This window comes from Pezoporus flaviventris, unplaced genomic scaffold (genome assembly GCF_033815535.1).
Source record: "Pezoporus flaviventris isolate CSIRO_AGI_PZ_B2104156 unplaced genomic scaffold, CSIRO_AGI_Pfla_v1 ptg000063l, whole genome shotgun sequence".
NCBI classification, from domain to species: Eukaryota; Metazoa; Chordata; class Aves; order Psittaciformes; family Psittacidae; genus Pezoporus; species Pezoporus flaviventris.
The window spans coordinates 2,720,736-2,744,881 of record NW_026892611.1 but is presented as its reverse complement, the minus strand read 5'-3'; the positions used below and the strand labels follow the sequence as shown (position 1 = coordinate 2,744,881).

General features: G+C 38.8%; 1 protein-coding gene and 2 long non-coding RNA genes across 3 annotated transcripts in view; 2 read left to right on the top strand and 1 right to left on the bottom strand.

Moving 5' to 3' along the window:
* Window positions 1–2,047: 2,047 nt before the first annotated feature.
* Window positions 2,048–22,614, bottom strand: FOXN1 (forkhead box N1). Its single transcript, XM_061470073.1, has 8 exons — window positions 22,456–22,614; window positions 20,296–20,799; window positions 18,057–18,167; window positions 12,699–12,826; window positions 11,804–11,900; window positions 5,966–6,173; window positions 4,895–5,422; window positions 2,048–3,048 (listed from the first exon to the last, which is right to left on the bottom strand). The coding sequence occupies exons 1-8, from the start codon at window positions 22,573–22,575 to the stop codon at window positions 2,780–2,782; spliced, it is 1,965 nt and encodes a 654-aa protein (XP_061326057.1). The 5' UTR covers window positions 22,576–22,614; the 3' UTR covers window positions 2,048–2,779.
* On the top strand, window positions 6,008–13,457 carry LOC133277866 (uncharacterized). The gene is made up of 3 exons (XR_009746375.1): window positions 6,008–6,646; window positions 7,642–7,701; window positions 11,327–13,457. It is a non-coding gene; the product is annotated as an uncharacterized LOC133277866 (long non-coding RNA).
* LOC133277868 (uncharacterized) overlaps window positions 14,362–24,146 on the top strand; it is a 46,782-nt gene continuing 36,997 nt past the window's right edge. Inside the window, exon 1 of the long non-coding RNA XR_009746379.1 lies at window positions 14,362–15,032. This is a non-coding gene — a long non-coding RNA (uncharacterized LOC133277868). The remainder of the gene's footprint in view (window positions 15,033–24,146) is intronic.

Here is a 24,146-nt window from a genome sequence, read left to right as displayed (position 1 = left end):
GAAGCATAGGTTTTCTTGTTTTAAAAATCTGTATTTCCTTAGCAAATACCTTGCTCATCCTGGTAAAGTGTTGTCCAGAATCACAGTTGATTTGTGCTGTGGATTTGCTTTAATTACAAATATGTTATTGCAATTTTATTATGTTTCTGGAGTGATGGACCTTCCTGATAGACTTCACCTGCCATGTTCTCATGTATTGTCTTGTCATTGTTCCCCTCTGCCAAACGCAAAGTATTAGGAAGATGGTTAACTCTGTAGGGTAATGCTTTGCAAGGGTCTGTGATATTCTGTGTAGTGGCCATAGTGTGTTCACTGCATGGTGCTACTCAGTGTGTGTCATCCAAAGGGTTTTAAAAAGGGCTAATGAGAATTTGATGCAAACAGTGACTGAAAATAATTAAGAACTCATTATCTCCCTTAGGCCTCTGGAAATACTGATTTCTGTATCAACGCTTCGCTGTTTCCAGTTAAGGACTTCTAAATAGACAATTATCCTGAAAAGTCCTTGGGGATACAGGCAGCTGTATGCAGAATCCACTGATGTCGGTGGTCACTGGAATTAAATGTATCTGAGGAATTTGTGAGGGTTTGGACAGATGGTCCTACCCCAGTGGTGGGAGTGCTGGCACGGTGGTGGAGTCCTCTGTTGAAGTCAGAGAGAGTGTACACACAGAGCTCTGGAAACCAATCTCATAGCACAGGTCAGATCTGTTGTAAACAGTCTGCTATTTATAGATAACATTATTTACCAAATACTATTTTTGGCTTAAGAGTGATTTTGACATATTTTAAGAAATGATAGTAGCTCTCTGTCACAGGGCAGGGGGTCGGTTTGGTTTTGCTTTCCCTCAATGCATGGTTACATTAGGGCATATATATATATATATATATTTGATTCTTTTTCCAAAAAAGGTATTTAGCATAATATTATTGCTCTTAAAAGTTTGTGCTTGGTAGTTACTTATCTGTAACATGGTAACTCAAATTATTCTGAATATGTTGTTTAGCAGCTTTATACTTACTAAGGCTTATCATTTAATATGTACATTTCTAGTGATGTGGCATATTAAATTGTTTCCTTATTCCTTATCTAAATGTAAGGATGGTCAAGAATTGATTTACCCAGCTCTAGTATGTTTGCAGAACTCTGTTCCTGCTGGGTGTTTTTTTTTTTGCTTAAGCCACAACAAGCAGCTTGGCAAACTGAATGCATGTCTCACACTGCTTGTTCTGTTTGCAGGAAATGCAGAGAAAGAAGGGCTCAAGTCAAGTGAGGGTCTCTTGGTAGCTGCATCAGGGATTATGAACTTGCATCATGTGTTCTTCCTAAATCTTCTCTATCCGTCTGCCCCTAATCTGATTTTGGTTTAAGTCTAGGCTAGTAGGCATGGTTGAGACTGTTGATTTCATCCTGGGTTTGGCTTCAGCCTTAACTGGCAGCACCTTATGGTGGTACCTTGCTGTGGGAAAGTGGCTATTAAACCCACATGCATTTATTTTGGCAGTACTGTCCCACTGCTCTACCTGCTCTGTACTTTGCAATTCATTGTTGCTTTTTCACAGTGTGACCTGATCTGATGTAAATTTTAACCTCCTTAGTTTCTTCCAAGTTTCTGTAATATGTGAACAGAGATGTCACTTCAAGACACTTGTTTGTTTTTTTTTTTTGTTATTTTTAGGCTCTTTTCCTTAGCACTGTTAAGGGTTCCTGCTCAAGATTGCTTTGGGTTTAGATTGCTTTGGGTTTAGATTGCTTCACTTGAAATAAAGCGCTGCTCTGTCATGTCATGAGCAGCACCTCTATGGTAAATCAGAGAGAGAAATGTGTTCCTGAGAAACTGGCTACTGAGATGCCTTAGTTTAGTTCATGGTAGGAACCAGACACTATTCTAGTGCAGGAGTTAATTCAGCATTGTAATAAACCCTGTTGGATGCATCAGATGGCAGCTGGTTGTTAAAACAGGTGCTGTTTGGATTTGGCTAACCACAACTATTGTTGTTCTCTTTATTAGCATTTTTAAAAATCTTGATTTAGTGGTTGAATAACTCATCTTACTGTTCATTTATCTGAATAAAAATAGAGGAATGAATGTGAATAATTTTCAGCCAAGTAAAAATTCTACTAAATTTTGTTCTTTTTTATTAAAAAAGCAAAGTTTTAAATTTCTTTTTAAACACAGTAAAACTTATATTTTTTGCTAAATTCTATCTGTTGCTTTGGTTTAGTCTGGCAGCAGCTAGTCCTCTATCTTCTAATACTTGCGGAGTTTTCAGTTTATGTTCTTGTTTACCAACCCCCAGAACTTCTTTCAAGGGGACTATAAATGTTTTAATATGCAGATTGGTTTTGAGTTGTGTGCAGAAGATGTTGTTGCCATCACTGGCTCCAAGAAATAAGTTACATTATTGTAAGCTCTGGCTTCTGTGTTCATTTGCAAGCAGCTTTCATTTTGAAAAAGAAAAGAAAAATGTCAATAATTTGTTTTCCTCTTATAGTCATTTGTTCCTGGAAGATAGAGAAGATGAGTGGCTTGATAAAATGGTGTTGACCAGTTCAGCCGTTAACAATATTATCTTTAAATAGTCTTTTAAACTTTCTTAGTATCTGTCTGTAGAAAATTGTCATAGTAAAGCTACATATCCTGCGGGTGAGTTCTGGAAAAAGAGTATTCTTATTCCAATGGACACAGTTTCAGCTGACATAAATCAGGCGGGTCAGTGTGTGGGATGGTTAGGACTGTATTCAGACCAAGTAATAATAACTAGGTTGGTGCGTGGTTCACATTAGTGCTATAGGTTTGGATCCAGTATTACTTAGGTAGGCAGGAGACACTGTATCCAGTTCCATAAAGGCAGAGTAAAGAGTAGTGAGCTGTAGGTCAGGCACATTGCTGTGTGGGGTTCCATTCTGGATGTTGATGCTATTGCTGCTGGTGTTCTCCATCTGGCAGTGAGAAGGGAAACATTGGGAAGACATTGGGGATGATGAAATGAGAACTAGGGGATCCACAGCTAAGCTGTCGTCTTTCAGCTCCTCCCAAAGGTTTCCTATAACAAAACAAAAGGGATTGAGTCAACTTTCTTCATATATGCTTTTTGAACATTGTTTTACAGGTCAGTAATTATACAGTTAGTATGCTGTGTGTGTAGGTGTTCTTAATCACCTGTGATTGAGAAAGGAAAAAGATTGATTAGATTATTCACTAGTTATTAGTTGTCTGTCACCTTAAATTTAAATCTGAGAAAGCAGCATTAGTTTAAGAAAATTATTTCACTTGATAATTAAGATTCTGTTGCAAATGTGTACTTAGGTAGCATAACTTGTATTTGAAACCCCCTCCCATCACTAATTTTGAAAAAGGAAATTGCCTCTGTTATCTTTATAAGTTATGGAAGAGCTATTGGCACTTTGTGGGACAAATCTGCAAATAATACTACTTTATGACTGGCCTTCTTGTATTCTTATGGTTCTCTAAATAGTGAACTAAGTCACCGGGTATCTGATTGACCTGACAAATCAAAAGATCTGAAATGGGACTTTTTCCTAATGTTTACCAAAACAGTTCTCATCTTTCTGCTGATATTTCTGCGCATATCACAGCGAAAGCCTGACATAAGTTTCTACAGGAGGGCTATATTTTTCATAGTAATCATTGAAGATTTCCTTGTGGGGACTGTATCAGGGAAAACTTGTTCTAAAGCTATGCCCACCGCCTGCAGACTGTCAAATGGGGTCATATTTAGCCATTTGCTAGAATAATGCTGATTTTTAAAAGAACTATTTTTAATGTGTGGATGCATAATGATTTTGCTGCAGCTGTGCAGGCCTTGCCTTAAATTCTAATTTAAGTGTTGATAATTTTGATGGAATTGTACCAGATTGGTGAAGCATTCAGAATATTCACCATATAAATGAGCATGTTCCAGAATGAAGTGGGAAGAGGATCAGAGAAATGTGTGGAATGCCTGAAAGAGGAAGAAGCTGAGGATTCAAAAAACTGTTGTTAATCTTAGTAAGTGATCTGGGCATGACAGGATTGTGGAATAGTTGTGACGGCACAATGGCACTTGCTGGGTCATATAGATTATGGAGGTTTCTTTTGCTCTGTTTTTTAGGTTGCTTTTGTACCATGTTTTGCCTGTGCAGGAAGGCAGTTTTTGCATGTTATGTGGTACAGCAAGAGCTTTATCATTTGGAACCTGCAGGTTTTATTTATATATAAACACATATATAAATACATATATATGTATACACGTACGCACACATGGTGGGTTGGGTTTTTTCCCTTATTTTTAATGGAAAGCTATGTTTTTAATGTTCAAAATCCTGTCCATTCAAGGTGACTCAATTATTTCACATTAAAAAACCCTTTACTTGTCAGCATTGCATGACTAAGTATTTAAGAACACACCTTGGAAAATATAATTGTCCAGGGCATAGATCATGCCCTGAATGAATGTCTTGTGAAGGAGTAAACAGCACTCCTGTGAGTAGAGTTGTGGAAGGAGTTTGAATATTGATAAAGAAATATGTTGACATGTTAATTCAATCAAAATGACTTCTGCTTGTGCCTCTCACATGAGAATTCTCTTGACGTGCACTAAATAATTTTGCTTGAGTAGTTTTAAGTGAGAAATTTAAAAAATACCTTCTAAGTACTGTATTGTACTATTCAATATCAGCAGTTGTAATCAAGAGTAAGCATTTGGGTTTTTCAAAACTCTGGATGTCAATCTGTTGTGCAAAATCATGTATCCTGGTAAGCAAGTCTTCGTAGCAGTGGCAAGGACAAGTAGTTAAGAAAGAAGGATATACATGCATCTGTTGCAGGTTGTGATGTGATGTAATGTAATAAGCCTGACTCTACAAAATAAAAATGCCTGAGATGCCTACCTTGGAGATCAAAATCAGTCAGGGATGGATTAAGAGCATCGATATCATTGCTGAGATCTCCTTCCTGCATGAGCGTGTCCTGCATTGTCCTGGCTGTAGAGTGCTCTGTCAGCATCTTCACTCCACAGCTGGGGGGGGTCTGAGCCGGCAGCGGTGAGTCCTGGGTGATGCTAGGCTGAGTTCTGAGTTCACTTTGAGCCTCCGCAGAAGGAAAAAGGGTCTGAGGGTCGGGTGACTGTTGCATTAATGTACTTGAGATTTGAGGAAAACCCTGTGTTGATGTATAGCACGCAGTTTGCTGCCCCCCAAGCAAATTTGGCAATGGGTTCTTGACATGTAGAGCTCCTGCTGCGTGGATACTATGTAATGGCTGTGGTATACCGGAGGAAAGCGAGGGCTCGCATAAGGAATGGGATTGGACTGCCATCTGCCTGGAAAGGGATGCAGTTGCAACGCCAGTCGGACTGCAGGACATCATTGAAGATCTCAGCTTTTCGCTTTTGTCACCTATCAGTGTGTCAAGTTCTTCTACAAAACAAGAAAAGAGCCCGTGATTAACTTACTCCTAACAAAGCCTCAGTCTTCACAGCTTGCAGCTGGAATTCTAGTGTTCTTTAGGAAATGGGAGAGTGGAATGGCAAACGAGTGCTAACCCATTTATGATCACTCTTAAGGTCTGAAATGCTTTTCTAAATTAGCATTGCCAAGTGAGTATATAGTAAATTGCATCTCTGTGTTTAAAGGCTGGATACTATCAGTTAATTTCAAATTTTATTATCTAGTACTTATTTCAGTGTTGGTTTTACTTTAAAATTTAATGAGATGTCAAGAGAAAATGTTCCCTTGGTGAGGCTTCTGTGTGCCTATTTGGAAGCATTCCTGCAAAACCAGGTCTTATCTAATTCTGCTTTTAATTTTAATTCTTTGTTTTGCCAATCAGTTTATAACCAGGGAAGTTCTTAAATGCTTTCCTAAATCCTGTCTAAATTCTCTTATAGAGCTTGATGTCTATTGCAAATAAAAGTTCTGGGTTACACTGTTTGGGAACAAATACACTAATATATTACTGACCTGGCTTTGCCATACTCTTCCTTACGGCAACTGGGTCTTTCCTCTTCCATTTCTGAAGCTCCTCCTGCATCTTATCGATTTTGGCTGGATTCAGAGCCCACAAACAGCCTTTCCGAGAAGAATTGCCTGACTTGTTTTCAACTTTCTCAAAGCATTTGTTCAAAGATAAGTTGTGACGTACAGAATTCTTCCAGCCGTCCGGAGCTGTCTGGAAAAACAAATCCAGTCTAAGAATGGAACTTCAAGGAAAAAATACAAATATATTTCTCTATTTTGACTGGTTAGAGTATACTTTCTACAAAATGAAACTGGTACCATAGAAGGAAGCCACAAAAATGTTACAGTCGTGTGGTGTGGGAAGAGGAATCAGATAACATAGTAACTGATCTTCTAAGCAAAAGGTTGGCCTTGTCAGAGGGGCTACTGTATGTTTGAATTTGCAAATTACAAGAATTAAATGTGTTAAAGAATTATATTCCAGAACTGTGAACTAACAGGAAATCTTTTAATCCCTTTTAGCACACCTAGAAATATTTCAAACACTTAGTTGAAGGGCTGCGTGCCACTTGGATTCAAATGAGTTGTCCAGGCAGACTTCAAAAGCATTTTGGCATGCTGCTGGAGGTGTAGCCAATTACATAACCACATGGTTTAAGCAAAAGCCCAGTGGATGAGATACAGGTTTGTACATCTGATTGCTGCATCTTTTTGCTTTGCATTTTTTTTTAACTTGGTAGTAGAAGTTGGAAGGTCCTTTAGGCTGAACAGTGCGTGTGAGCTTCATTAAAATGATTCCTCTGTTTTTAGTTAGGATGTTTCTGATTGATGAGGGAAACAAAATTCCCTCCTTTTTCTAAGGAAGGGGTTTGCATTCAACTGCAAGAATGGAAAGAAAAGAAAGCTTAGTGCAAACCCTCAGTTTATACAAATTAATCTTTACAATATTTCTGTTTTCCCTGATTGCTTGTAGAAGAACATTGATAATTAATATTGCTGTAGGGAATGAAGAGGGAAATACTCAGCAAAACAGTCATGCTCGGATTCTGATGGGAAATGCTTGTTTGTTTGCTAGTCTGAAATGCTGATCTTGAAGAAACAGCACTGTATGCTTTTATTGCGTTTCAGTTTTTCTGGTGTATGTTTATTTGATCTCACTCATTTCTGTTTCCTTAGTCATCCAGCCAGAAAATGCTGCCCATCACATTAAGGCTTTGTAAATTAGTACGCATATTCATATCAGAAGATTCCTACAGTAAATTCCTGATGTGTCACTTCCTTGCTTTTCATTTGGTAGGTATTGTACGATGCTGTTTGTTGCAGATCCGAGTAGAGCTCTCTTAGCTCATTGCCACTGCACTGTAAGCTCAAAAAAAAAGGGAGTGGGAAAAATGACTTGCTATGTAATGGTAGGAATCAACCTGAAAAACCCAGCTTCCTTGTAGTAGATGCAACTGCTTGTCCAGCTACACCTCCCCTGTCATTGTAGGACCAGTTAAAAGCCCAGAATTGTAGCTTTATCTGTGTCAGTCAAATGATTCTTTCCAAAGGGTCTGCATTTGCAGAGATGAGAAATCTCAAGAGTGACTTCAGAGCTCATCAGATTTCAAGGAGTCTAGAGTATGTGAAGCCTTTTTGTTTTGTTTTAATCAGTTTTGGATGCTTTTTCTTGTTTCCAGAAAATCCTCAGCTGTGTGTCATAAGAGCTAAAAAAAAAAAATCAAACAGCTCTCTGAAAGGTGGGTGACATTGTTTGTGTGCCGCTATTAATTCACATTCATGGATGTAAAATATTGGTTGTTGCAGTTGTTGACCAGAGAGCACAAGAAATAAAAATGATTTTCCGTAGTACTTTTAAAGAGGTTAAACATGAAAATTTCCCTTTTATGCATGTTAAGTTTCCTTTCCATTCTTAGGCCCTATTTATAGGGATCATTCACTTACAGAAAGCAGCTTTTGGATACTTTCTCTAAATGTTTCCTGGAGTAGCAGATCTCTTCTAGACCATCTTTTATAAATGGACTTGTGTCCATTCTTGCTTTCACATGCTACCCTGCATTTTTGAGCACGCTTTGACAGAAATACTGCTTTTATCAGGAATGCAAAATCTAGTGGGTTAAGGTGTTAAAAGCCTTACTGAAGAATTTCAGGGTCAAATTTAATACTTGCTCTCCTCATTAAATAAAGTTAATCAATAGTGGAAGTTAAATACATGTTGCTTACTAAAAAAGAAGCTACTTTCTCTTCATCGCGGCGCAATTTCTACCCTTTTGGCCCACCTGATGTCAGCATTTCACTATTCTGTCAGAGGGTCCCATAGGTGGAATACTGCATTTCTGTTTAAACAAAAAAAAGGGGCAAAACCTCCCTTTTTAAACTCTTTCTGCCACAGGGTAATATTAAAGCTGATGAATCAATTTTTCTCCTTTGCAGATCATATTCAAGTTGCTTTCTGGCAGTTCCAAAAGTAAATAGAACTGTTGCTCCTAGGTAAGATGCATGTTTAGCTTACTGAAGAAGCTGACCTGAAAGAATATTCATGATTGTGCCCTGCATAGGAGGCTGTATCTAGACAGGATAATTAGTGTTTCTGCTAAGCACCAGGGAAGATGGGAGTGGCATGTGTTTCTCAGAGCTTTTCAGAATGTGTGGGGGTGTAAACTATGAGGTAGTTTTAGAAACGTAAGAGCAAAAAGTACACGGATTTCTGCTGGAGACTGCTGCCAAGAGCTGAGCAGGTTCTTGCATTAAACTTGGGATTGCTGAGCAGTGAAAACCAGTCATTTACCCAGGTAGGCCCTGAAGGAACACTCTGGCAGCGTGATCATGTTACAACTCTGTTAGTAGTTTAAGTTAATATTTGTTAAAGAACTGAGCTCTGGCTCCTGCATTGCCCTTGTACAGTTGGAATCTCCTGGCTACGGCTTGGTTTTGCTATTGCTGTACTCAGCACAGCATGGATGAAGCTGTGTAGAGTTGGACACTGCAACTTGCTGTTCTAAGTTCATCAGACCACAGACCTTCCTAACCTCTTGGACCACTGCAATAACTCCAATTACCAAGATTAAAGCTTTCTGTTAGACTCACTAATCACTACAAAGACAAAAAGGATGACAAGCAAAAAATATTACTGCACAGACCCATTGATCCTGACCGCCTCTTGAAGTTTAAAGAGTTCAGTGATCTTGCAAAACCCTTTCTCTTTAAATCTAGGTCTCAAGAGAAGGGAGAGGTACATCAAAGAGTAATTCGACTTTAGCTGCGTAGATGTTTTTTTTAGGACGTAGGAGTTGGATTGCTCTGTTTCAACTAGAAATGAGATTGTTGCATCATAGAAACTAAATTTGCTGTGGCAGCGAATACAAGTTAATTTGACTAGGCTTGTATCATCTAATGTCTCCCAGCAAGATTCTGTGTACACTTGTACTCTGTTTCTCTCCAACTTTAATTGCTTCCCCTCTCCCTGTTGTATCCTGCTGTTTAGAGAGTTCTGGTAGCAACAACAAAATATTCTTTGCTGATTTTATAATCCTTTATCTTGCTGAAGACTGTATTTGTAAGTAAAATGCAAATAGAAAGCTGTCACCAAATAGTGACAGTCACAAAAAACTTTCCAGTATTACCCCCTGTATCATTCTTTTTCTATGATGCATATAGCAGCAGTAACCTCATTCTCATCAATTTTTAAATGAATTAAGCAAAAGACCAAGTTTTGATAAGTAAGAAAGTGAAAGTTTAGGTATAAAACAGTTATTTAAAGCTGTGATAGAAATAAACCTTCTGTCAAGCTGAGCATGTGTATCCACACGTCTGTATACACACAGGCAGACGTGAACACACCTATTTGTACATGTTTACACACAAAATATCACAGTATCTACAGTACACAATATTTACACACAACATACAGATGAGGAGAGGCTGTGTATCTCCCTAATGTTTCTGCTGTGTCAGAATGACTTCAGGACAAGGAAGGTGACACCTGCAGAGCCACAGTCTTGTGTCAGAGGAATTCTGTGCATGTTGGCAGCAGCAGCATTTGGTTTGCAACCTGCTGGTTAGTTAATTTTATAATGGATTGTGTTGCAAGTCAAAGGAGAATTAACTTCAGTTTGGTCTGTTGAATAAATGTGGACATCTGTAAAACTTATTTTTAATATTCCCACCTCTCTGCTTGAAACTCCTGTTATTTTTCCAGAAAACATTGATCAGATGGAATGCATTCCATGATTTGTGCATTATACTGGGGAGCGGAACTCCACAAAATACCAGTTTCAAGATGTTGGGGGCCAGCACCTTTTCCATACTCCTCAAACTATTTTCCTTTGGATTATTAATATTTTTTTTCAGCTAGTGATAAATGCATATAGAGTTATTATTCTGTTAGGGACAAAATACAAGTATTTAAATCTATTCTTGTTGTGAAAATGACAGGAAATTCACGGTTACTATGTTCTTGTCACATGCCATTCTGCTGCTCTTCCTTTCCCTGTTCAGATTACTGTCATTGCTGAATTCTCTGTGTGTTTAGCCTAAAAATCTGTTGTGTCCCTGTGACTTGAAGTGTTTCAGGTTTGTTTCAGTGGGTTACGAGCAGTCATGGTGTGACCGAACACTGCTTGAATTGTGATGGTACGTTTCTTTCTTTTTTATTTTATTTATTTATTTTTTTTCCTCCCTTCACTTGCTTGTAGCAAGCAGTTGAGCAGCTGGTGATTCCCTTGGGAGGAAATCTGGGAATGCAGAAGTGTAAAGGATCCTAACAGTTCTTCCTTCATGATAGCTCATGTATTCTATTACTCTGGTTACTGACCTGTTCGAGTTTAATTTTTTCTGGGCATTATTTATCCTCAGTTAGTGTCCAAAACCATTGCAAACTTGTATCTGAACACTGATTTCTAGTCATCCTTAGTGTTCTGAATACAAATGTTTCAATTGCCTTTCTGTAGCTGCTTTAAATTTGGTTGAATTGCTGCATGTTTGTTCATAGTAGGAAGCTTAACAGACTCTTGTTGCTTTATTTTTCATTTCTGGGTCTTGCTAACAGTTGCAGGTCACCTGGTCTGGACTTTTTAGTGAGACGGTTTTGAAGACTCAGCAATAATAAAGCTCTGTGTTGGGTAGCAGTTGATGATTCTATTACAGCTCTTTTTAAAACGTTCACTGTAATCCTTCTGCTCTTGGATCATGCCCTGACTAATCTCTTTCCACTTGCAGTCTAAGTGCAAGAAACCATTCTCTTATAGCATGGATTTAAATTTCAATAGTAACTGCTGCAAACCATACACCCTCACCTTCACCAACATTACAGTGTAATTATGAGCTTAATACTATTTATCACATATTATACTTCTCTTTGTACAGTGTATGCAAGTGATGAAGTTGCCCAAGACTGATATTCCAGGCCCAGAACAGAGCCAGATAACCTTGAGCCTCTGCTTCCACATGAGTCTGGAGGTGCTACTGGTGGCAAAGGAAGCCACAAGACCAGTTCTGCCTGTATTTGAGATCAGAGAGGAGGGAATGGATATGTTTTTAAAAGTATTTATCCTTTTGGTGAGTTGTTGGTGAGGAACAGCCACTGTTATCTGCACAAACTCAAAGTCAGAACAGTTCTTAATATCTTTCTGTGTTAAATATTGCCACATATCATGTTCATGTTTCTGCCTAGGCCTTAGATGCTGGGTGGTTTGTGATCATGAAGGTATATAGTGTGTAATTGATTTGATATTAATCTACCTAAGAAATGATCCCTTTTCATAGATCGAGTTCCCCTCTTTATTCCCTCTGCTGCCAGGTAAGCTGAGAGAGAGACTTCCCCCCCATCCCCTTGGCACTCACCTTAAAGTAAGGGAAGTGTTCCGTCATGAAATTGTAAATCTCACTGACTGGCAAACTCCCTGTCTTGCTGTTTTTGAGTGCCATGAAGATCAGGATGCTTCAGAGAGAGAAAGAAAAAAAATTTAGCTTATTCTGCTCCTCAGAAGCAGAAAATGAGTGTTTTTTCAATGTATGTAATTACTGTGACTTGCACTGCCTGAGCATGAACACTGATGATACTCAAAGTTTCCACCCAGTTGTTTACAATCGGTCTCCTTACACTGCTTAACTTCTGGAGGTAATTCTGAAAGCACACATAGAAGGTCCAGCCAGGGCTTAAAATAAAGTAATACAAACTGGAATCAAGTCCACAGCCTTCAAATTCTACTAATGTGTTTTTATTTAAGGCTGTGTTTGAATGATAAAGGCCCCAAGAAGAGTGTCAAAATGACAGTGAAAGAAGGTACAATTAAAATGCAATTGTCTGGTCTACTGTGTTAAGCTGCTCTCTGGGGGCTAAACCTGTGTGGTGACTGGCATATCTGATATGGTTTTTAGGCATTTCTTTGCCATAATAACTGGAGAAAAAACATCAGATTTAATACAGGTCCTGGAGAAGACAACTACAGGTAATTAGTCTTGTGCTGATGAAATTTGCAGCACCTAAGGTTTTATACTGGAGAAACATCTAGCTGTTGTGGGGTGATCAAAACTGTTCACAAGCTTTACAACATTGCATTTCCCTCTGCCTTGGCCCCTGAGTCTGGAACATGTTGTGATTCATACAAACAGGACAGAGCACACTGGGAGCAAGACAAATAAGAATAAGCATGTTGTTGCAAATGATGCTGGAAATAGGCCATGGGTAAACAGTGTATTTCCTGTAACATTAGAACCTGAGAAAGTATGTTATTACCTGTAGGAGTAGATGGGTTTGGGAAACAGAGGCTGCTGGGATTCTTGACTGCTTTGAGGAGCGATTCGTTGGTAGGGGTAGTGCGAAGAAGTAATGTAAGTCACAGGATAGCTGCCTCCCGAGGAATACTGGTGGTAGAATAAAAGAAATGTTACTTGACCTCTCAACAAGCTTTCAAAAATACTTATTTCTTAATAACATTATTAAGCTAGCTCTGAGGATGTTGCTTTCTGCCTATGTTTCATACCTGTTTTGCCAACCCAGATGTAGTCTTTCTAGCATGGTATGGAAGACATTAATATTACTTGTTAATACCCAAAAAGTAGAAGAAACAGGGCATGGATGAGGAGGAGCTCACTGATACGTTGACTGTTACCAGATGCTGTTTAGTGTGTTCCAAATTGAAGGATGTAAAAAAAGTACTTTCTTATTGCCTGTTATGCTACTGAGTTCTTGTGAAAAATGGGACTAACTGAACCCTAGTAATTGTCTCCAGAAAATTCATAACAGCATCCCAAAGCATCTGTTCAAATTGCTGTTACCAGGTGAAGAAGTAAAAAACCCCAAAACAACAACCACCAAAGCTGTAGTGGATGTGTATACAAAGTGGGTATGCTATTCTAGAATAAGTTAGTAGTGTCATTCCAAGGGACAGACAAGTGGCATATGAGGTGTTTCTCAGAGGTGGTTTTCATATTGCCTACCTTGCGAGGCTGTGAGGCTACTGTCATAGTCAGTGGCAAGAAACAGGCTTCTGGAAGGGGCTGGGAGTTTAAGGGCTTCAGGCAGCTTTCCTCAACCCCCCCCTTTTCTATATCAGAAAGCTAAAAAGATTATCCAGGATACCTGAAATCAGATAGCATTTGTGCTACCCTCACCCTATCCCTTGGGACAAGCAGCAGAATGCTCCTCAAGACTGAAGTGCTAAGCTGTCTCCTCAGGAGATCTCTAAGCCTGTCCCACTCTCAAGACACACTAAAGAAATCACTGGCCTATCATGCAGTCACCAGGATAGAGATATGCCCATGCAAAAAAAATGGTGAAAGAGGGGAGATAACACGCACAGATAGCCTGGATTGCATCAGAGTTTCTGTAGGTTTGTTCTCACTTTTTTAACACAGCAGTTGGTCACCTTTTTCTTTTCCAAATTACAGTTTAAACCTGCAAGTGAGCAACTTTCAAGAACAAAGAATTGCTCTGCTGCTGAGGTGAGATACCATCAATTTTGCTCTCCAAGAGGCAAAGGCTCCCACTGAACTCAGAGCTCAGTGTGAGAGGAATTTCTGCCTCTTACAGATGAATCTTTGCAGATGCCAGGGCTAGGGCATGGCCAAAATTAGGAGTCATGTCATATGCTATTAAAAAACTACCTGCATGCCTTCCCTAGTACTCAAAGGCTGCTGAGCCCTGTTCCAGTGTTTTACTGCTTAGATCTAGAAGTCATGTGTCATGAGAGTTTTATGGCTCCTTTGAAAGATTATAATGTAGCTTTCGAGACTGGTTGGGAAAATCTCCTTGGTAATTTATACGTCTCCTTAGTTTCTTACTGTCATTCCTATTTTCAGACCGATAACTTCTGTCGCTCTTGGTCTTTGTTGCCTTAAAATGCATGTGAGAGTTTATCATGTGCTTGCAAAATGTTCATAGTTAATGTATTTATTCTGGATTCTGAATAATTTATTTCAGTTTCTAAGTAATTTTACTGTTGTTGCTTGAGTTTTTTGTCTGTTTACTTTTATCTAACACTGAACTGCCTGAAATGGAATGTGGACAAACATACTGAATACACTAATTTGTTTGCTATGGTAAACAGGGTGAAAGAAATGAGATGTACATACTCATTCATCGTGTCCTGCCTTGTTAAACTAAATCCTGGGCAAAACGGCAGTCTCCACATTAACCTTGAACTATTTTCCATGTGCAGTTCTGTGCTGCCTGGTTTGTTGCATAGTGTGTGGGTTTTGCACCAGAGTGGAAAACTGGGTAATTCATACAATGATTTTGATTTTATTAGTCTTGGTGGATCTTTGAAAGGAAAGAATACAATGATGGGGCTGGTTGTGATGTCATCAGCAAGGGCAAGAACTGGGTGTTTTAAGGATTATTTCTGTTTTATTGGTTTCATTACTCCTTTTTGAGGGAACAGAGGCTGGGGAATGGTCTGGTATGACAGGCTTGAGCTGGTTTTACAGTCGCACAACTGGCATGAAAGGTGTCCATGTTTTATGGTGGGTGGGTAAGTGACTTCAGTAAGTGTCTGCTACTTCTTTCAGGTCAACAAGAAGTAATTTTTCTTATGAATCATCATCTGTGTTGTGTCCAGCAAAGGGGAAGGTGAGGCCATTTTATCATTTGGACAAAATTAACCAAAGAGTTGATGTCTCTCATCCCTCTAATGAAAAATGAGGCGTAGTTTGCACATCCTTCACTCCAGGCTAAAGGGCCCGTTCTCTGGAGTGTAACTTCCTAGTGATTTTAATTGCACTGCTCCATTCAAATTTTAAATGTAAAGTATTAATAATAGAGCTGCTTCATGCAAAAGATGTTATTCCACTTCTCCTCTGTCTTGTATCACATGTTCTTTCATTTTCCAGTATCTGATTATGGCACACAGACAGCAATTCTACCTGTTATGATGCTGGCTGCTTATGCCTATTGTTTCTTTCCTCTGAGTAGTAGAACATGTTGCCATACTTTTACTATAATAACATTAAGAAGCACAAATATTGAAAAGTCTAACAGAAACCTGCTGCATGTAAGAGATCTGTCACAGTGCCAGCCTGCAGGTGGATGGAAGCCTGTCCTCTTGGTGCTTGTTGTATCTTGCCTGGCAGCTCCCAGAAGGTGTATTTCAGCTTTAATTTTGTAGGTTTTTTGAATGTGGTTAATGCCAGTGTGTAGTAATAGTTCTGATGTGAACTCAGCAGTGACAGAGGAAGGGTGTCTGCCACAGGATGAATAAAGAAATTAGAAATACTCACTGAGTTAGCAGCTGACTGGAGTTTCTGCTAAAGCAAGCTGACATTTATACTGTGAGATGTGTGGTACTGTGGCACATACACAATGTCTGTACTGCAGTCCCTGTGGGGAGCTAGTTTATATTTGTAGCAGGATAATCCTTCATCTGGGACCCTTCTAAAATAGCAATAAGGAAATAATCCAATTTGTAAGTTAGAATGATAGTGTAATATCACCTTTCTTAGCCTGTTTTATTACCTTTTATCATTTCTAGTGAGTTTTAGGCTAACAAGAAACTCTAGTTATGAAGGTATTGATAAAACTGAGAAGATAGTTACCTTTTTGCCACATTATAGGGGGGAAAAAAGGAGGTTTGGTGAATTCTGGCTGGTGGAATTCCAGAGTGGTAGGTAAAAGAAAAAGCCAGGAGTGAGATGATTCTGTAGCCATACTTCCTGACTCAGTGTAGGAGAACTGCTGCTCTGTTATTCACGCCTTCTCACATCTGTTTAGCAGCTGTACACTTGACAAGGAACCTGAGTTGAGAAGCTGGTACTTGAGGGTGCTCATTGAGCTTTGTCACACCAGCCTGTGGATCAGTTTAACTGGTCCCAGACACTAGAAGTTCGGAAAGGCCATAAAAGCTCTCCTAGTGGTTAATAGTCAGTCCCTATTTTATTCCATTCTGTATCTGAGGGGTTATCTACTGTAATAATGAAACATCTTCCTTTAGATTTTAGTAGACAGGTGGGGGATTTATAAGTATGAAAAATACACACTTAAATATGAAAATCCATTGCTGAGAATGGAATTCTTTCATTCTTCCTTAGTCATGTTTTACCAAACAACTAAAATTCCTAACCAGTCACCTGTGACAGATGATTTAGTTTTATCAGTGCTGATAAAATCCCAACATTTATCTATTCTCATTCTTTATGGTCATCCAGCATCTGTTTTCAGATGTTACTTAAGTTTCCTCTATAAGAAAATCATGCCAGAAATAACCTTTCTTTTTCCTCATAAGGGACTAAATCCTGATGATGAATGGTATGATTATTATTTCAATGTTTCAGACTAGTAGCACCATATGAATTAATCCCAGTGAAATATCATACAGTAACCTGCTCTTTGTTTGCTTTGCACAGTTTGAAATCACTGCTCAGTTAGTCACAGGTTTTATACTTCTTGAGCAAGTTGAATGAGATGGTACAGTTGATTCCAGTATCAGTCATCAGCCACTGGGATCAAAGGAGTCCTAACTCAAGTGTGAGCTTTTATGGTCAAATATTTTATATATGTGAATTTGCTGTAAGTTTAATTCAGTTGTAAATGTTAGGAGCTATAGCGATTGTGCTGGCTTTGTACATGGATTTCTGCCTCTGTAGCTGTAAAATCCTCATTGCCTTAATTTCACTTTAAATAAGTTTTGGAGGTTGTTTGTTTTAAATAGGGACTTTCAAGCAATGTTTTCAATGCATTGAACAGCACCACCATTTATATCTAGAGGAAATAAGTTAAATTCATTTCAGAGTCATGAGAATGACTTTGTGACACTCACCCTCCCTCTATGCCAGGTTTTCAAAGCTCAGTAGATCACACTCACTAACATCTATAAATAGGTACTAGGATCACATGTATTAAGCATTAAGGTATATATGTATGATCTTCCAGAGATACTGTGTATATACTGCTTTGAAAATAGGAACTGACCTGTATTCAAATGACATCTAAACACACTGAAGAACAAGGTGTCAGTTGCTGCTGTGCATTTTTAGTATTAACAATATAGTTACAGAAGAACAGCCCTAATATTGTGCATTCTCATGCATCATCAGCATTATTGTCAATTATGCTTCGCTGAATAATCTTTCACAGGGGATGATGTAACAGTCAAAAGATTGCAAAAGAGATGTGTATGCTGTCAAGCGCAAGGAGAATGAACATTCTCTTGCTGTTAATGTCTTGTTTTAAGAGTGGGTTTCTATCCTTATCTGAATTTTCAGTATGCAGCCATGTATATTTAATTTTTTATTCTGAAGTTAAAGCACAGTTAATTCCCTGGGATCCTGAAATGCCAACACTTATGTTGATAATTTATCTGCTTTCAAAGTGAATTTTCTTGAGCATGATGGTAAAAACATAAATAAGCAGAACTGAGATTCAGTTTGACAAAGCTTTTTTTCCCTTTTTTCTTCTGCCCATGCATTAATATTTTAAAAAAAATTTAGATGTGGCTCTTTTAAGATCTCATTGTCATAAAAAGAATGTATGTATATAAACATGGCCCCACAAACACCACTTCAGCAGGCATTGTTTCACCTGTCTGTTTGTATTACTACCATAACCACTGTATCATTATAGTGCTAGAAATACGGGATTTGGTCTCTATATAGCACTGACCTGATGGAAAGGATGTGAGGGGCAATACATCTGCTGCACTTGAGGCTGATAGCAATACAAACCAGGCTGCCCTTCCAGGGGGGATGTCCTGAGCTTCATGTCTGGATCCTGCTAGAAAATATTTGAGGGAAGAGTTATTAGAGAAAACACCTCTACTTGAAATAGAGCAATTCTGTTAATTATAATTCTGATTTGTCTTTCTTTATGCTTACTACTTTTCTGGACTTGATCCTGTCACAGTAAGTGTTAGAATTTGATTTATATTCTAGCATACAAAAAGAAACATTTGCTGTGTTTATATAATTACCACTTTAAAAAAGGAAATCCCAAGCCAAATTGCATGCAAAGAGCAACTCAGAAAATGCCAGTTTCTGTTTATCTTTCTTCCCTACACACAAACTGCCTACTCCAGCTTTCCTTCTGGAGTGTGCACATGTGCCTCTGTCTCGTCTTCACATTGCTTGATTTTATCTTGCAGACTGTCAGTCCCTTGAGCTGATGCTGGAGTTATGTCATTAGCTAGAGGGTGAGGTGCCACAGGAAAGAGGTGGCAGAGATGACTCAGACTAAGGGGACTACTGAATTTGATCAAGATACAGGAAACATCATAAGAATGGGATTTATTTCTGCAACTGTGGAAATAAAGGTAGAAAAGTTCATCAAGTCTTAATTTCTCCCAGGTCTGCCCAGCTGCCTGTCCTGGATTCACATGGGATTTCAGTCTGTTAAGGGCTAAGGTTCTGAATATTAAAACTTGCTGTGTAGTTGGAATGCTGAGTGCACCATATGGTGTGTAGTAACACCATCTGCTTTAGAAGAGCCATTCAAGCAAACTGCGTGCTAAGCAGAGAGCTCCAGCAGTGAAGGGAATGATGTGCCTTGAGCAGTGTCCTTATCCACGCATCTAGTGACTGACTTTAGGTTCTTTTTCCTTAACATCAATAGCCAGGAATTTTCTTCTGAAAGTTGATGTCATTGACATTCAAGGAAGGCCATAAATACCATCTTTTATGGTATAGGTTAGTGTAGGGGGTGCATGTTAGACTTGGTTTGATCTCCTGGCACCAAGCAACTGCCACAGCAAATATTAATAAATATCCATGCTGTTTTGGTGACCATAAGATGAAGCATTTCAGAAATGTCGACTTGCCAGCAGCACGTAAGCTGTTCAAGGGATCTGAAGTTGCTGACTGTTCAGACATTAACAAGCAGCCGGTCATTTCCCAAGTACTTGCATCTACGTGGTAAAAGGCTTCTGCTGCACTGGCTTTACATTTGCTACAATGTGCAGCCCAGGGATTTGGGAAGAAAATGGGGATTTTTTTCATCAATGGCTCACAGGTTTTGCATTAAACTCATCTGACCTAGATGAGTATTTATTCAGGAAATAAGAGATTTAGATCAATTTCCTTCTTAACCTGAATGGCTTCAATCCCCAGGTATGTACCCTGACAACATCCCTCCATTCCCTGGTAAACTGTCTTAATCCAGGTGAGATGTTGGGGGTATTTTTAACCCTTCTTTCTTTTGGTAACCCTCAAATTCTTTGCCTCACAGCAGCAATTTAGAACCAGTGGTTAGGGCCCTCTCCTGGCAGGTGTAGTCATTGTTTTTGTCTGCTCTAGATTATAAAGATACGCTTTACACTTTGGATCACAGTAGAGATACTTTGTGGAGATACTGGAGGGTAATTTCCCTTGCTTTTTAGGGATTTGTGTGCTGCCTGAAATAGGCACTTGCTTCTCTCCAGCATGGATATCAGCCCTTTTCACTTTACTTTGCACTGCACATACCATAAACAGATCTTGTATTTAAAGTAATTCTGATGTCTTAGAGTTTCTCTTCTATTTGCAGCTCAGCCAACATGTTGTAGCAAATCTGTCATATGTGTGAAAAATACTGTGCTGAGAATTTTTGTCCCTTGAAACCACAAGTTAATGGTAATTACTGCTGTAAAACCTGTTGTCAGGAAGAATCTGGATATTGAGTATTCATGTATTGTGTCTAGTGGAAAATCATTTGTCCTTATGCACCTTTTTGGGGACTGTTTTTCAGTAGGAAAAGGCCATGAAATAGAGAACTTCAACATGTAAATATGATTGTCTATCCTGAGCTCCAGCCTGCAACTTGACAAGAGACTAAATGCCCAGGTACTCTCATTAAGAGATAAGAAAATAATCCCAAAAGTATATTTTTGCAGTTGAAAACAGGGGGAAAAAAAGTAGAAAAGAATACTGACCATGACTTGTGAAGTGTGATCTTGACCTGTGGTGCTGTACTGGAGGCTGTTACACCAGGGTTGTTCTGTGGAGATGTTTGGAATGTGTGTCGGAAATGACTCTGACTCGTCAGGACCTGTAGATCCTGGTAGACCCTCAAACCCATCGATGCTTCTGGCATTTTTGAAGGGTGAAGCTTCTGGTGGGAGGTTTTGATGTGCTTCCTGGAAGACATCTTCACTGATCTGCCTCTTGTAAGGGTGAAAGGGGTTTCTGCTGCTCTTGAGAAACCTGTCATAATTTCCTGCAGTGCTTTCCTCATAACTGAACTTCCTGAACTTCTCGGTACTGAAAGATGCTTTAAATTTGTTCTTGCCACAGTGAATTCCTTGGCTTGTAGGATATCTCCCATGAATCTGATCCTGGGCTGGAGAAGCAGGGCTGGGGCTGTGAGAAGACTCTGAGCTCTTCCTTTCTGTCCTGCCGTCTGACTCGTATGGTTGGCAATTGTAACTGGGATTATCCTGCAATGGATTATTGGCATTTATCTAGGATTAGCATGAGCAAATATTATATTATTTTCATTATTTACAAAAAAGTACTTTAAAAATATATTGCTGATGAGAAGTATAAAATTAGTAGTCCCAGCCACCTTGATGCAGAGAAGCCCTAAAAGATCTAAGGGGGTTTCTGCTTACTTGATATTTAAACCTGTTCAAAAGTAAATTAATAAAAGCAATGAGAAGACTGAACTATCTTGGAAAAACAGGATGTCTCGGGTAACTATTGACTAGTTGGTCTTACAATTTCAGGGCAAAGATGATGTATGATCAAATGATGAAAGATTAAATGACAGGAATATGATAAGTGCAAGTCTTGTCATATACAGGTTTAGTCAAATAAGCTTGATCTCATTCTCTGATGGTGTTACAAGCTGCCAGATATGTTGGTAGTTACATCACTTCCTTTCATTAACATAGCCACACTCATTCTGTGAGACAGGGAGGCTCTAGGCAGACATCTGAGCCTTCTTCCTGTCTCATCTCCTCCCTTCCCTTTTGCACTTCAGCAAAAAGAAAATAACAGCTACTGAAGTGCTCTTTAATCTAGAAGAGAAAGGCTTAACAAGAACTAGTGTCTGGATCCTGGAGCTGAACACATTCAGCTTAGAAATTATGCGTATTTTCCCTGACATCAAGGATGAGTAACTACTTGGATGCCTGTTGACAAGATGTGCTTAAGTCAAGAGCAGGTTATTGTGCTCAGCGAAGGGGAAAATATAATGTTCTGTGTTACACAAAGTCAGAACAGATGATCAAGTGTTCCCTTTCTTTCGTCCTTTCCCCTCCAAATGCAGGTTGGTCTTGCAATACTTTAGGAGAAGAGGTAAAGGAATACGTGCCCTCATGGAAGAACCACATTCCAAGAAGTCCCAAAGGGAAGTTAGCCTAAAAGCTAGTGCTTTCTGAGTGAAGCATGGTACAAGCTTCTTCATTCTCTTGCACATGGGTCTATATTAAAGCTGTTAATGTTCCATTCTGTCATGGAGTCCTGCAGAAAGCAAATATGACCTCATGGCACTTTTGCCTTCTCATATGAACGCGAACTTGCTGAGTTTGTAACTTCTTCTTTCTTGCTTCTTTGCTCTTCTCTATTATAGTCCTATGTACATTTGTTTATGATATCTCTTGTTAAATAAGGATTTCACCCCCCCTAGATTTAATTATATTAAGTCATATGAATTTCAGTGTGTCAATAGATGATCCTAAGGTCCTTTCCAACCCTAACAACAGGAGAAAGATCATTTTATTCCAAATAAGACCCAAGGAATTCTGAAGTGCTTGAAGGTATCCTCTACTGGCAGGGTGTAAACAAATAGTTCTGATGTCTTTCTGTCTGTCTGCTTTTTTTATTTATTTATTTTAGAAACAGGGTGAGAATTACTTTCAATGTAGAATTTTTACTGGATTAGTAGCTAGGTGGATTTCCTGCTTTTAAAGTAATAGGATTTTTAAGCAATCAAATAGGAAACTTAGAGGGAGCTTAAGATTAGATCAGAAGAATAACTCTGATTTCTGCTCCTCAAGAGTAAAACTTCCAGTGCCAGTTACGAATGCTGAGTGGTGCATCTGAACTTGTGCCTCTGAAGAAAGAGAACAGAACTGGGTCAGCTTACTCACAGTTTGCTGAACTGGGGATACTGAGTCCCCCTGTGTCTTCATGAGGTCTTGTTGATCCCTTTCCAGAGTGTCCGAAGAAGAAAACTTAATATTTGCTTGATCTTGGAGTAGTGAAACCATCACCAGAGCCACGCAGGCAGAAACCCTGTCAGGACAAAATCAAATAGTTTCTAAAACTGTAAAAGAAGCCACTGCATTATGTGCAGGTGTTGAGGCAGTGTCAGACATGCAGCTGGACAGTCCCTGTCCTGATGAGCTCCTAATTCAGTTGAATTATCTGGTATTTGCTGTTAAAGAAGTGTTCTGTAGATGGAATTAGAATTATAAAGATTATAAACTCTGATACAGAGTTTAGATGGATTTGCCACATGATTTTTGTAAAATAAGTAATTTCTTTGTTTTCTGTAAGTTCATAAGTGAATGAAAATGTATCACCTTGGTGTTATGCAAATTGAACAATATTACTTTATTGAGAGAATATAGATGCACCCCTGTTGCTTTCCATGGGACTATACCAAATGAAGAGGGTTTTGGTAGGATTACTCAGACTGATGATTGCTACAGACTGATGGTTTCATTTTGCTTTTTCATTAGTACCAATCCCTTCAGCCTTTTCATTCTATTTTGCATTATTAAATGTATCTGAGAGATGTAAATAACTCCATCATTCCATACCTGTTTTTGTTAGGTGGATCTCCTCTCAAGTTCCCAATCTTTGATCTTTGGGTATACGAGACATATCTGATGGTGCTCTTTGGATTAAGAGGAACACATTTAATCTTCTTGGATTTTGTTTTCTATCATGGGTTTTCCCAGTCCTTGTGCACTGGAACCATACACCCTCTTATGTCACACATATAACGCTGCACCAAGTTTGTGCCTATGTCAAGATTTCTTATGTTCATACTTAGATTTGTACAAGTAGGGGGGAAAAAACCACTTCAAGAGTTAATTTGCAAGGTCTTTGCCACGTGTTTAAATGGCTGTTAGGTAAATAACTAAGGGCTTTATTAGGTTTGATTAACAAAGATATATCACCTAGAAATGTGGAAAACCTTTTTGTCTTTATAGTTCAAAGGTAACTCTATATTTATGATGAGTAAGACTGCACTGCCTGAGGGGATAAAGCACAATGGGCCTTGGAAATCAAGTATGAGACCTATAGTAGTATATCAGGAAAAAATGATGTTAGATAAAGTTCAGAGATTTCTTAGGTGCAGACTCTTTTCTTGAGGCTGATGAGGAGATAGACTTCCTACTGACTCTCACCTGGAAAGAAGCAGGTGGGAAAACTGACAAGTAGGAAATACATGTGTGTATATTTGTAAGTGTTCCACACTGTGCCCTCTTAGTGCTGGTTTCCCACTTATCTTCAGGTTATACAAAGCTGTGTCTGACTTCTCTTTTACACTGCAATTTTTCAACCTAGCTTCCCAGTTTGTGGTCTTATACATTAGAATTTTATGAAAAGCTTTTGTAAGTTAGGATTCTTGTCCAATGGCTTTTGCATTGCAAGAGACATTTGACAAATGGTCACAAGTAAAGAAAAAGGAGGAGCTTCAAGAAAGATTAATGAAAATAACAAAATAGGTAAGTCTAAAAGCTCTGGATTTTAGATAATGCCTGAAGCTTTTCTCTTCTCATTGTGTTTACCATTAGTATCTGTGATAGAGCCAGGTAAAAAGAAGCAT